Below are 13,321 nucleotides of genomic sequence, written 5' to 3'. Positions count from 1 at the left end.
ATCCCCTCTACCATTGCGCAACACAAAAGGGCAATACTGAAACTCTAAATAGATGTAGGAAATACAATAGGAAAGCAGAAACATCCTTCAGGAAAAAAAAACAGGGCTGCAAGAATGCTACAGTACCATTCTAAAATCCAGTTTTTAGTTTATTTTTTAATGTTGTCTGGACCATACAAATCACTAGTGGTATGGGGGAGCAAACTGGGCAAGGGTTTCAAATGTACACTGCTCTGGCGTCTAAATTAAAGCCAATGAGGTATTTAGGGTTCCAAGTCAGAATCAAAATCAGAATCAACTTTATTGGCCAAGTGTGCATACACATGAAGAATTTGACTCCAGTTCCAAGCAGCTTCTAGCACTTGCACAAAAAAAAAAGAAAAAAGAAAAACAAACGCTGAAATAAATGGAACAACAGGACATAGGAGGCATGCATGTATGCACAACAGGTACATTGCTACTATATAGAGTTTTGTTATGGCTGAGTAATCAACAACCTATGCCCGTATACACAATATTGCTTATATACTGTGTTGTCCATACACTATACCATGTACCAATATCACGGCTCCACAACCCATCCTGTCCATATACAATGCTATATACTCCCACTATATTAACACTATATTATCTTACTAGAAGAACCCCGCTACAATGTTGCGGTTTGGTTATCCACCCGTCTAAATCTCCCTCCTCTTCATCCTGCCAGCTAACCGCCTTCCCCCTGCCCCTAACCCCCCCTCACTCCAACCCCCCTCCCCCCAAATGCTCAGAATCATCTGAAATGCCGAGAAAAGTGGTTTTTAGCCATTTTTAGAAAATGCATATTTTGCATAATTATGCATAATTATTATAATTATATTTTAATTTTCTGCTATTTTTCTGGTCCTCTCTGGAACAATACCTACCACCTCCAAAAAAAATCAGGATCATAAGTGCATTTTTGCAAAAATGCATATATTTTGCATAATGCCAAAACATTTCTAAGTCCCAGAAATTTTTTTTTATATACGTAGGTGAAAAAAATCAAAGATGCTCATAATCATCTGAAATGCCGAGAAAAGTGGTTTTTTAAGCAATTTTTAGAAAAATGCATATTTTGCATATTTATGCATAATTATGCATAATTTTAATTTTCTGGGATTTTTCCCTTACTCTCTGAGACAATACCTACCACCTCCAAAAATAATTAGGATCATAAGTGCTTTAGTTTTCGGTCCCGCTATCTACTCTAACACACCACACACACACACACATTACGAAAATATATGAGTAGATGTACCAGAAGTATACACTATATGTTCACCTACTATCCACCTCACAACTACATACTATATTATATACCTATGTTACAACCACAACAATAACAGCAATAACTGTAACCATTACACAGCAGTTGAATGTGCATTTACAATAGTACATTTGTATTGCACAAACATTTGTATCACGCATCTGGTTTAATTCCCACAAACATTCATATTGGTTTTGGTGGGGAGCCATGTTGGAATAAAACAATGCCACAAGTAATTTTCTACATTAGTGCCGATAACCCCAAGTGCTTGTGTAGCCCCTCTGGCACGTTTAGTTTAATGATTGTTTTGAGTGGGTGATGGAAAGCACACACACACTTCAAACATGTGCGAGATTGTGTGCAATCATTTTAAAAATGATTGTTGTTTTGTTGCTCGGGGGCTCTCAACAACTCCAGCAGCCCTGATGTGTCCTGGACCCAGTGCCACAACAAACCTTTAAAAACCAGTCAAAGGTCATTCCATAGAAACTATGAAAGACCACTTCTACTACAGCGGTTCCCACCATATGAGTCTTAGTCACATGTGGAAAGACCAGTTTAAAATAGACCTGTTGTTACTAGAAACCTAGAAACTAGAAACCAGCGTAGTTAAAGTATCGGCGTATGCATGGTGTGACACGTCCACAACCTTGTTTCACATTGACACAGGCTGCCATTGTTTGCTCAAGGTAGACATTAACTGTGATGCAAGTAATGGCCTCTTGTATTGCCCATAGCATCACGTGGCACAATAACACTAATTGGTGTAAGTGTACCTGATCTTTTGGTTAGGGCCGAAATCACAGACAAAATAATTGTTGTAAGTATACCTGACATTTTGGTTAGGGCTGAAATCACAGACAAAGTAATTTCTCAACTTCCGTGTGTTCAGTTAGTGTGAAGATGTCTCTGTTCAGAGCATATTGCACACCACTTTATGCTGCACACCTGTGGTCAAACTACAAAAAAAGTAAGCTTACAGAGACTTCGAGTAGCTTACAATGATACAATGAGAATACGACTGAAAAGGCCTAGATGGTGTAGTGCAAATGAAATGTTTTTGGCTGCAGAAGTCAATACTTTTCAGGCTGTTCTACGACATGTCATGTGTCAATTTATTTGTGGGGTGGCATGGTGGTGCAGTGGTTAGCATGGTGGTGCAGTGGTTAGCGCGGTTGCCTCAAAGCAAGAGGGTCCTGGGTTGGAGCCCCGGGGTAGTCGAACCTCGGGGGTCGTCCCAAGTCGTCCTCTCTGTGGAGTTTGCGTGTTCTCCCTGTGTCTGCGTAGGTTTCCTCTGGGTGTTCCGGTTTCCTCCCACAGTCCAAAGACATGTAGGTCAGGTGAATCAGCCATACTACATTTATTTTAGTTTTATCTTTAATTTTTTTAAAATTTTACTACTTATTGATCCCCGTGGGGAAATTCTTCCTCTGCATTTAACCCTTCCTAGCTGTGTAGCTAGGAGCGGTGGGTAGCTGCCGTGCAGCGCCCTGGGACCAACTTCAGCTCATCTTGCCATGCCTCGGTCAGGGGCACAGACAGGAGTATTAACCCTAACATGCATGTCTTTTGATGGTGGGGGAGACCGGAGCACCCGGAGAAAACCCACGCAGACATGGGGAGAACATGCAAATGCCACACAGAAAGGGCCTGGGATGACCTCCCAAGGTTGGACAACCCCAGGGTTCGTTCGAACCTAGGACCTTCTTGCTGTGAGGCGACAGCACTAACCACTGCACCACCATGCCGCCCTAAATTGTTCTTTTGTGTGTGTGTGTGTGTGTATGTGTGTGTGTGTGTGTGTGTGTGTCCGCCTGCTGCCCATTGACTGCTGGGATAGGCACCAGCATCCCCGCGACCCCGAGTAAGGACAAGCGGTTTGTATAATGGATGGATGGATGGAAATGTATTTGCCGGTTCAACGATTAGTGAGACCATTGGTACAGCTGCCTCCTTGTAAGACATTGATTTGCTCCTTTTATGTTATTTTATTGTGTTTATTCATAAGTATTGTCTTGGGTTTATCTTTTACCAATGGTTCTTATCTTTTATGGCTTTTTTTTTTGTTTACCCTGTCTTTCTCTGTTATGGATCCTGAGTCTGCAATAAAGTTTTGAGCTGAGTCAAGCTGAAATCTGTTCGCAGCACATCTACAAAATAAGAAGGGAGGAGAGAGACTATTTGACATTTGATTAGACTAAACAAAATCATCAGAGAACACGCTAGGTGGAGTTATTCAATACAATAATACAAGCAGTAGATTCTGAGTTTGATTTTGGATATCTCCAATATATCAATATTTGGTTACCTTGCAGCCATTATATTTAGATAAAGCAATACCTCCATACACTGAGCGGCACAGTAAGCAGAGTCCTCCACACGTCCAAGCAGGGGAAAAAATGGAGTCTGCAAGCTTGTTTGGTAATAAGACATCTTTATTGATCATTTGGAGAGGCATGCTAGATCTCTGTACAGTGTGAATGGAGAGCCGGCTCTGAATTAACCAAGTCTGCTTCACAGAGCTGTAACAGAACATACACACCCCCTCAGGCAACGGCCGTGGCCTCTACCCTCAGAAGCAGACCCCAACACACACAGACAGACATTCGTTGCTGCATCGCTGAAATATTGGTCCGTTTCTAGGAATGTTACAATCATCCTATTCCTGCGGGAACGCAAAAGTGGATTCTTCTCTATGTATACGGGAAACAGCAAACAACCATGGGAACAAATACAAATACAGACATAGGTGTGTATATGGCAACTGATCAATCATTTTTGTCCTCGATTATTAAATAAATACCCCTGACCCCCCAACCCACTCCAAAAAAAGCGCTCTCCTCACAAGGCTTCATGATCAATAGTGAGAGCAATACATTCCTATGTTTCAGCATCATCAACACTTGGTACAGAGCAGAAACAGAAGAGGCAGCAATACAGAGGTTTGATGCACAATGGCATACCTGCTCTTTCTTTTTGGTACGCCTGCACAGGCATTGATGGGTACCATTGAATACGACACTTATCTCTAAACAATCTGGCATCCTAGCACGATAGGCTATTCGTCTTCACCATTCCCTTACCAGCTGCTGTTCACTGAAATCTAAGGTGTACATTTTAAAAGTCTTCATATCTGTCATCAGATAGCATTTAATGGTTCTCTGGGGAGCTTATTATGAATAATTGCTGGCGAGGAAGAAAATGAGAAAATGCCATGGACTTGTTTTATCTTCAAGTGTGTTTGCTCTGTAATTCAGCATCTGCAAGTCAAGCCGTCTCTGCCAGTCCCAAACCCATGACAGGATGTGTACCCCCAAGATTTCTCCTGGTATCAGATCCGACTCTGCCTCCTATTATTATTTGGCTCATTACGTGGGTTAGGAAGGTTGACTAGTTTTCACACACGTGCTCCTTGTCTGAAAAATGTATGTGAAGAATTCATAAATGTTTTTATTCTACGCTAAAGTTCAAGACACAGTACTCCAAATGTTATGCAGATAATGACTAGTTTATCGTGTTTGTAAGACTTAAACTTTCACTCTTATTCTAAAACAACTTCTTAAAAAGTGCGGTAAGATATCACTTCAAAGACAGTTTGAACCAAAGTCGTATCCTCAGCGCCGGCTGACCTCGCCACCTGTACACTTCAGATACCTGGCTCTGCAAATGAGACCAGATCCGCTTTGAACGACATTGCAACATTGCATAATGCCATCGTTAGTGGTTAACAAGTTAAATACGAGCAGCAAAGTAAACCTCATCCTGGTGGGGACAAATCACGTGACAGGTTGTATGACAATTGAACAGGTCTTGAATTATGTGGCTGTATATTTACAATGAAGCGTCTCACGACTTCATATTAAACCTGAAAGGTCTACATGTGCAAATTAGTCTTTTCTTTGTTTGACAGGAGGAATGTAGCTGTTCGCACAATGAACAGCCCGAAACATCGAGATCACCAAGATAAACGGTGCACTGATCTTCAAACTATACAGCGGTCCGATTTTCATGTAACATGAATACAGTTAATAGCTTACCACATCAGGAACCTTGTATTTAAAGTGTTCCTCTTTGATGCAAGGCAAGGGCATTGATTCCTGTTGTCCACGGTTCACATATCGTATGCGGACTATCATAACCACAACTACTGAGACGTCACACAATGGAATAACAGCAGATGCCACACAAAGGTGGATAAGGGAGCCTGTGACATACTGCAAAACAAATGCTGACCTAGGCGGTGGTAAAAGTCAGTCAATGTGACAAAAAAAAAGAAAGACAATATGAGTTTTCTAGAACGATGCATCTTGGCAGTGGCCCTCTATAACTGCATCCTTAAGTTGCCTATACAGAAAGCATACATTTATTTATATACGCACATGACAAAAGATGTTCTAAAGTCAAGTATACAAATCCAGTTAAACAGTATTCAGACGCAAAAAGGACATTTAACAGGTCATTATCGGAGAGTGCAGTAAGTCACTGGTGTCATGTTAGCATTTATATTTTCAAACTCGTGTACACTAGTAGACAGTACCTATGCTCAAAATGTATTTTCATGCATGCATTAGATACCCACATGTTACTGTTCAGTTTGTCCTGTAGCCTCTAAGACTGTCACTTCTACACAGGCTGACTAGCAGAGAACTGGGTTGTCAGCATCTTACCTTCAAGAGATTTCCCTGAATATACAAAAATATAAAAGAAAAAAAAAAGAATTAAACCTACCTTTCTACATAAAAAAGTATACACATATAAGACTCGGGGACCCTTTTTTTCCACATCTTACTCTTATTTTTTTCCATTTTTAAATTTTTTTTGGCAGTTTAATTAATAAAGTTAGACTACACAATTTTATAATCAAATTCATACGATGCTAGCTCCAACCAAGGACCGATATTTGACTGAGGAGGCCAATTTCCAATGTGCAAACTCAACAGGAGGTTAACAAATAGGCAGCAACATAACAAGCACGTGGTGTACATGAAGTTCTCCAATATGGGGTACAGTATTAACAAGAACAGCCGCCCTCGGTGGTCGGTGGCTCCTGCGGTTTGTCCAACTTGATGTCAATCACTGAAGAAGTCTGTTAAGGAAACACTTGAGATGAACGGTATTAGTTTTGCACAATTTTATATTTTGAGGGGAGGGGTGCAATGGCAAAACACCTCAACCAAAGTAAATTGCATTTTTAACCTTTATCATTATCTTGGGAAAGTCAAATTGGCACATTTTTTCCCCCAATAATTCGGTGCTTCTGATTTACATAACTGAGTACAGTCACACCTGAGAGCTGTTCAATACAATCACACTCCTCCACCACTGGCCACTAAGCAGCTGCTCTGTAACCCCCCCTTTTTTTAATGTCCCCCCCTTTTTTCTCCCCAATTGTACTTGGCCAATTACCCCACTCTTCCGAGCCGTCTCGGTCACTGTTCCACCCCCTCTGCCGACCCGGGGAGGGCTGCAGACTACCACATGCCTCCCCTGATACATGTGGAATTGCCAGCCGCTTCTTTTCACCTGACTAAGAGGAGTTTTGCCAGGGGGACATAGCGTGTGGGAGGATCACGTTATTCCCCCCAGTTCCCCCTCCTCCCTGAACAGACGCCTCGACCGACCAGAAGAGGCGCTAGGGCAGTGACCGGCACACACCTACATCCAGCTTCCCACACACAGACACGGCCAACTGTGTCTGTAGGGACGCCTGACCAAGCCGGAGGTAACACAGGGATTCAAACCGGCGATCCCGTCTTGGTATGCAATGGAATAGAACACTACACTTCCCGGCCGCCCCCTGCAATCCCCTTTTTTGATGGAACCCAAAAGTTTCCTTCCTTTATATAAATATCACCCAAGCAAAAATGCAGAGACGACTGAAAAGATCCTATTTACCTTTAAAGAGCATTATGTTGTTTCTGGACACTTCCAGAAATTAGTTTTTGTAAACAAAGGAGGGTGTGCCCATCCCATTACATCCCTATGTTGCATGTGTGTGCGTGTGTTCGTGTGCATGCACGTGTGTGCATATGTGTGTGTGTGTGTGTGTGCAGATATGGTGAGTGGCACTAGTACCACTGGATGGTGCTATTGCCTAGAGAGTTACTGCTCCTCCCAGGGTAGATAGGGCATTACCAGTTTAGATGGCTCCAGTTCTGTTTTGATACTGTACTGTACTGGACTGCATTCATTTTGTGTCAGCTGTGCCATACACTCATCAGCATTGTGTTATTCTACAGCGAGTGATGGTAGTGTTTTTGCGTGGGTTTTTTCTTCTTTTTTTTTTGCTTTGTTTTTTTGTACATTTATCTTTCTTTTGTGCTGACAAGATACCTTAATGACCTGTTGGTTCCATTAAAGATGCTCTTTTCTAATGCTACATAAGGACTGACATGAGATACCAATATTGTCAAACTATATAAAAAAACAACTCAACACTAAGTAATTCCCAGCTCCTGGTCCCCTGCAAAAAAATTAAGAGGCAAGTATGGTCCGGGCAAGACCGGACCTCTGGATAGTGAGAAATAAATCCCCTTGTTCTGTGCCACCAGTGGGTACATTGATAGAAAAATGACATTTGTTCATATTGTAGTGGAATACCAGAGTTGCTGCTTTTTGTTTTAAGAGTGGAAGCTTGCAATGTCTGACAAGCAGTTGACAAGCGGCTTAACGGCCCCGACAGAACATGCTTCCTATGCCAATCATTTCATTGGTCTAATTTAGGAGATAACATAATGAATTCAAAGCCCTGAGAGTGCTCCAAATGAGGCAAGCATACATTTGGTTTGTTACAGAACATATTCAATGTTGGCTCAGTGCAAAAAAAAAAACTTGGAGGGAAAAGAGAACTTTCTCATTCATTTGCACACAGGATAGAGGAGTGCTAGATTGGAAATGAGCAAGTCTGGTGGTTTTTATTAACCCAGATTTTCTACAGTTAATAAAGATGGCACCATCATCTGAATGAAGTCTGGCACCTTATTTGTGATCCCTATGTGCAGCCCTATAATGGAGGTAATGTGCCATATCTAGGCAGGAAATTGTTCTCAAGAAAAACAACAGAGGACTGCCCCCACAGGCCTTGACACACACCATAATTCAACATGACCCACCAATCCCAAGTTTAAAACAGGTAATTACAACGAGCAGGGATTGCAAATACGGTTTAGATACAGTGTATGCTCCCAAATATCTTCACTTAGGGGTGACGGATTAACCCTCTAATATCAGAAACTGAGGAACATAGTAAACGTCACAGTGTTACTACATATTATGCATGTGGCCTGCTCAAAATTTTGTCTCTGCCCACTATTCATCTTTAATTGCCTGTCTATTCTTGTCAATGCATGGTTATTTAAAACAATCAAGAAAAACTATTCAAGTGTGCTGTTCTTGACTACAAATTGCATGTGATATTAGCGGTTTGTTTTTTTTTCTTTTAATTTGTTTTAATGGACTCCTCTAGTGACTCTTCTTGAGTCTGAACTGGACCAGCCTGAATTTGTCCCTTTCCCAGTAAGACTGATACTGGTCAGAATGAAATAATAATGCAGGAGCTGGCCCATTAGGAGACAATGTCAGCAGAGACACAAAGATACTGAAGAACTGTCACCAGTCTGCATCCATCACCATGACATGCAGTCATAAACCTTAACCACGTCCTAATCCATCTCCTCCGCCTCACTCAGCTTACAGCCATGCCCATTACTTCTCATTAAAAAAATGATGAAAAATAAAGGCAGGGAGGGAGATAAAGGTAATTGCCTGAACGTGAGCTGTGCATGACAACCGGGAACACTGGCCGACTGCACTCAAAACAAAACCGTGTTATCTGAACAGCTTGGAGCGTTATTATTTTTCTGAGCTTACTTCAAAACAGAGGTCATGAGGCGAACAAAGGCCAGACAAGGCCTAGTAAAAGTTGAGTAGCGGGCTACAATCAATAGTGCACTGGGAAGACACAATGTTGGGATGCACAAACTAGACCAAGGTCGGCATCAAAGGTGCTTTGAAAACGGGGGACGCAACTGCAGCACAGGATGAATGCCACCCTACCTACCAGCATCAGGAGCCATTGTCAGACAGCTTCACATTGACAGAATAATGAGAGGCTATAGGCCCATATTAAAATGAAAGGCATTCTCATAAATCACCCCCAGTTACCATAGAAATAGCGTGCTCTTTCTTGTGTTGACGAAAATATGAAATTCTGGTGCTGTCCGAGATACAACTGGAGGGCGTCAGGGTAGTGTAGCGGTCTATTCCGTTGCCTACCAACACAGGGATTGGTGGTTCGAATCCCCGTGTTATCTCTGGCTTGGTCAGGTTTCCCTACAGACACAATTGGCTGTGTCGGCTGGTGGGAAGCCGAACGTGGGTGTGTGTCCTGGTCACTGCATTAGCGCTTCCTCTGGTCGGTCGGGGCGCCTGTTCAGGGGGGAGGGGGAACTGGGGGGAATAGCGTGATCCTCCCACATGCTACGTCCCCCTGGCTCCTCTTAGTCAGGTGAAAAGAAGCGGCTGGCGACTCCACATGTATCGGAGGAGACAGGTGGTAGTCTGCAGCCCTCCCCGGATCAGCAGAGGGGGTGGAGCAGCGACCGGGATGGCTCGGAAGAGTGGGGTAATAGGCCAAGTACAATTGGGGAGTAAAAGGGGGGGGCCGATTAAATGGAGCTAATTTGTACAGGAATGAAAAAAAAATGCCTCAAATAATTTGTAAAATATTTAAGTAGTCTATATTTGGCTTGAGAGTTCTCCCAAATTAAAGAGTTTGGATTTGTCCTCCCACTGATGTGATGTTGAGGCAAAACCAGCGTATACTGCCCAGTGAATTACTGGGATAAAAAGAAGAAAAAAAAAATATAGCATGACATTTAGCCTCGCGCTCGGAGCTAAACTGCTTTAGAAAATATTTTCTTTTAACTTAGTAAGCTGATTTACACACTTATTAGGGGGCGTAAAGCTTTTCTGGAATCCAAATCGAAACATATCTAATGAACCGAAGACCATGGCAAAACTCTTTCTTGGAGAATAAATTAACTGAAAAGCTGCGACTAAATGGAGAGAGAAGATTTACTATGGATGAAATACCTCTTTAAAGTGGGCAATTTGGAGTTTTGTTAAAAAAAAAAAGGAATCTGATTAGAATGTTATAAGAAAGCTGATGGCTGCGCCACACCATGCATATTCAATGTGATTGTTTTTAATCCTAATCATAAATATGGTCCAAAAATCCTCACAGTTCTTACACAGATGTTCAGCACACATATCCTGCCTTATGAATACCAATGTCTGATAAATTCATAAAGTCATGTGATGCTAGACAACTAGAGGAAACCAGACAGCGGGGGGTCCATTTAGCTGGCCATGCAAATTAAACGGTGGGCTGTATTTCACACATAGAAAGACTAAAATATCTGTGCAAGTCCAGCCAGCTGTATTTTTCTCCTTTCTAAAACTCAAAAAGGCAATTAAAGGTTGTCTCCCTGTTGTATGGTAACAGTGGATTTGTCCCAATTAGTTTACACCATTATGACTTCCTAGATGCACATAATTAACAGACTGGATATGTCTTTGTGTGTGCACTGTCTTAGTGCATGTAAACATGTGTGTGCATGTATATGTGTGTGTGTGTGTGTGTGTGTGTGTGTGTGTGTGTGTGTGTGTGTGTGTGTGTGTGTGTGTGTGTGTACATAATTCATAAAAAAACTACCAAGGAAAGCAGCTGTGTGGTTATTTTCAAAGACGAATGCTAGGAAAGGCAAAAACTGCAATTCCTGATACAGCTTTCGCATTTGAGGCTGCGACATGTTCAATTGGCACCTGCGGATACAAAATGCGAGTGAGGAGCGAGCACCATGCCAACGGGGCCTGACCCACAATTAGAGGGATGATCACTGTCACTACATAAAACACGCCATCCAAGGCCTGCCTGTTCAATGCGGGCAGAACAGAATGGCAGGGCCTGCTGAATACACCTTCTTACCCAACTCTTATGACGCACCGGTGCTGAGGCATGCTTAGCTGGTTGGTGTATTACCAAATCATGAACGTCTTATTGCTAATTTGTTAAAACATGTCATTATGTGTAACATGCTGACTCATGGCCTCCACACCCTACAGATGTCCACATTTAAAAAAAAAAAAAAAAAAAAAGTGGGAGCTGGGCTATAATAGTTTAGTTTTTTTGTTGTGTTTTGAAGCCCCCCCCCTCCCTTCCCAAAGCTTTGGCTCACACTCACAGTCCACACTGAGCCATGCAGCCATCTTAGACAACCGATATCTACTGAAGCCATTCAGAAATGGCACATGTCGGCAAACATGCTGGGTATCAGCAACTTTTCTGCTAGAATTTGCTTGTCTTGTCTATTTTGATTTTAAGTTATTATTCACATCACTGAATGACAGAGGTGAGTTCTCAGGTAGAAATTACACATACCCTTTATAAAGCTAATACCTTGGTGGTACACACTTTGCTCCTAGAAGGCCCTTGAACTGTGAAAACAGTGGACAAATCTACAATCATTGCAGGGCTGCAGGTTCAGCATAGATTGTGCAGCCGGCCTACATATTTTCATTTTATTTTTTCAAACGTGTTTTTCCTTTCTATGTTGATAACCATATTGATGAAAATAAAGTGTCTGAAAAAGGATACTTCCTTCTTTGCTTGTCTCTTGCATGCTTTCCATTCCTGGGAGTGCAGCAGCCACACGTCGAAACAGCTGGGGAGAAAGAAAAAGAGAAAGTGAAAGAGGATGACTACGCTGTGACTTCTGCACAGCGCTAGGGACATACTCATCTTTAAATTGAAAAGATCATCATCTATTGGTCACCTGAACACTCACTCACCTCACTGAGACTGCAGAGCCCCGCGCACACTACAGCTCTTACTCTTAGAAACCATCTCACACAGAGTCGGAGGATAGCAAACAAAGCTTTTCCATCACAACATGGTGGTTGTATTTAGACCATTAGCTGCTCGAGCAGCACCTCACTGAAAGGAGGTCAATTTAAGGAGAAACTCATGTCCATGCAATTAAGGCGACTGTGGCTGTAACTGTTAATGCTTTGCTGCATCACACTGGACATCCAATAGTGGTCCGTTCATCTCCTTGCTCAACACTACACCACTGAAATGACTTCAGCACAAGTCGAAATGAGAGGGATGACTGGGACTAAGCAACAAAATTCCCAACTTTCCAAAGAAGGCTGGGACATTTGCGCAGGAAAGTAAAGATTAGCATATGCATGCCAGCGATACTTTAGTGAGCTTTGAAACACCAATCCAGTTGTTAACTTTGGTGTTGTCTTAATCTGCTCTGTGCTGTTCTTTCTGTGATCCATTATATGAGGATGTTTTCAGCTATTGGCATATCTTACTTTCTGATGGAGAACCCACTCTCCATCTGCAAAGGAAGTTTGGCCACCTCACTGAGGATGTAAGGATAGCGGGTGTCTTACTATTTCTATTCCTTTTCACTGTGCAAATGTAAAGCCCTCTGATACTGGGTCCATGATTTAGAGCTATACAAATAAACTTGACTTACGACATTTGGTAACATCATCAATGAACAGCCGACCACATACTGGCATTGCTACAGATTTTCCCCGTTACTGCAAAAGCCATTGGTGTTGCAGCTAGCAATAAGTTCAACAGTTGCTATAGATCTGAGGAATTGTTCGGGCTTGGTGCACACATCTAGCCTCTGCTGCCCATCTAATTACATCCAAGTCCACTGCATTGCAAACATTACAGGCGGAAGAGGGATGGTCTATTATCGGTGGTAAATTGCTTCCCAGGAGCCCCGTGCTTTTGTCAGCTCTAGTTAGTGCAGTGTTCCCCAAGAGGGCTATCAGGAGTTGCCACCTCCCAATAGGCTTGGAGAGGGTGACGGATCACCTGACAACAAGCCTGGTCAAAACCTGTGTCACATCATTGTATTTCCGGATTACCAATTTAATAACCTAATTCATAATCTTTTCATTCATATGAGAGAATGGCGACATTAAGTAACAGTATAATATCTT

General features: G+C 42.3%; 1 protein-coding gene across 1 annotated transcript in view; it reads right to left on the bottom strand.

Annotated features, from left to right (window-relative positions):
- Positions 1-6,242: 6,242 nt before the first annotated feature.
- rab6ba (RAB6B, member RAS oncogene family a) overlaps positions 6,243-13,321 on the bottom strand; it is an 84,314-nt gene continuing 77,235 nt past the window's right edge. The window contains exons 7-8 of the mRNA XM_056276808.1: positions 11,949-12,015; positions 6,243-6,367 (exon numbers count right to left, since the gene is read on the bottom strand). Of these exons, the coding sequence (XP_056132783.1) occupies positions 6,303-6,367; positions 11,949-12,015 (132 nt within the window). The 3' untranslated portion in view covers positions 6,243-6,302. The remainder of the gene's footprint in view (positions 6,368-11,948; positions 12,016-13,321) is intronic.

Source organism: Lampris incognitus, chromosome 3 (genome assembly GCF_029633865.1).
Source record: "Lampris incognitus isolate fLamInc1 chromosome 3, fLamInc1.hap2, whole genome shotgun sequence".
Classification (NCBI taxonomy): domain Eukaryota; kingdom Metazoa; phylum Chordata; class Actinopteri; order Lampriformes; family Lampridae; genus Lampris; species Lampris incognitus.
The sequence above is the reverse complement of the archived record's forward strand: the minus strand, read 5'-3'. Positions and strand labels throughout refer to the sequence as shown.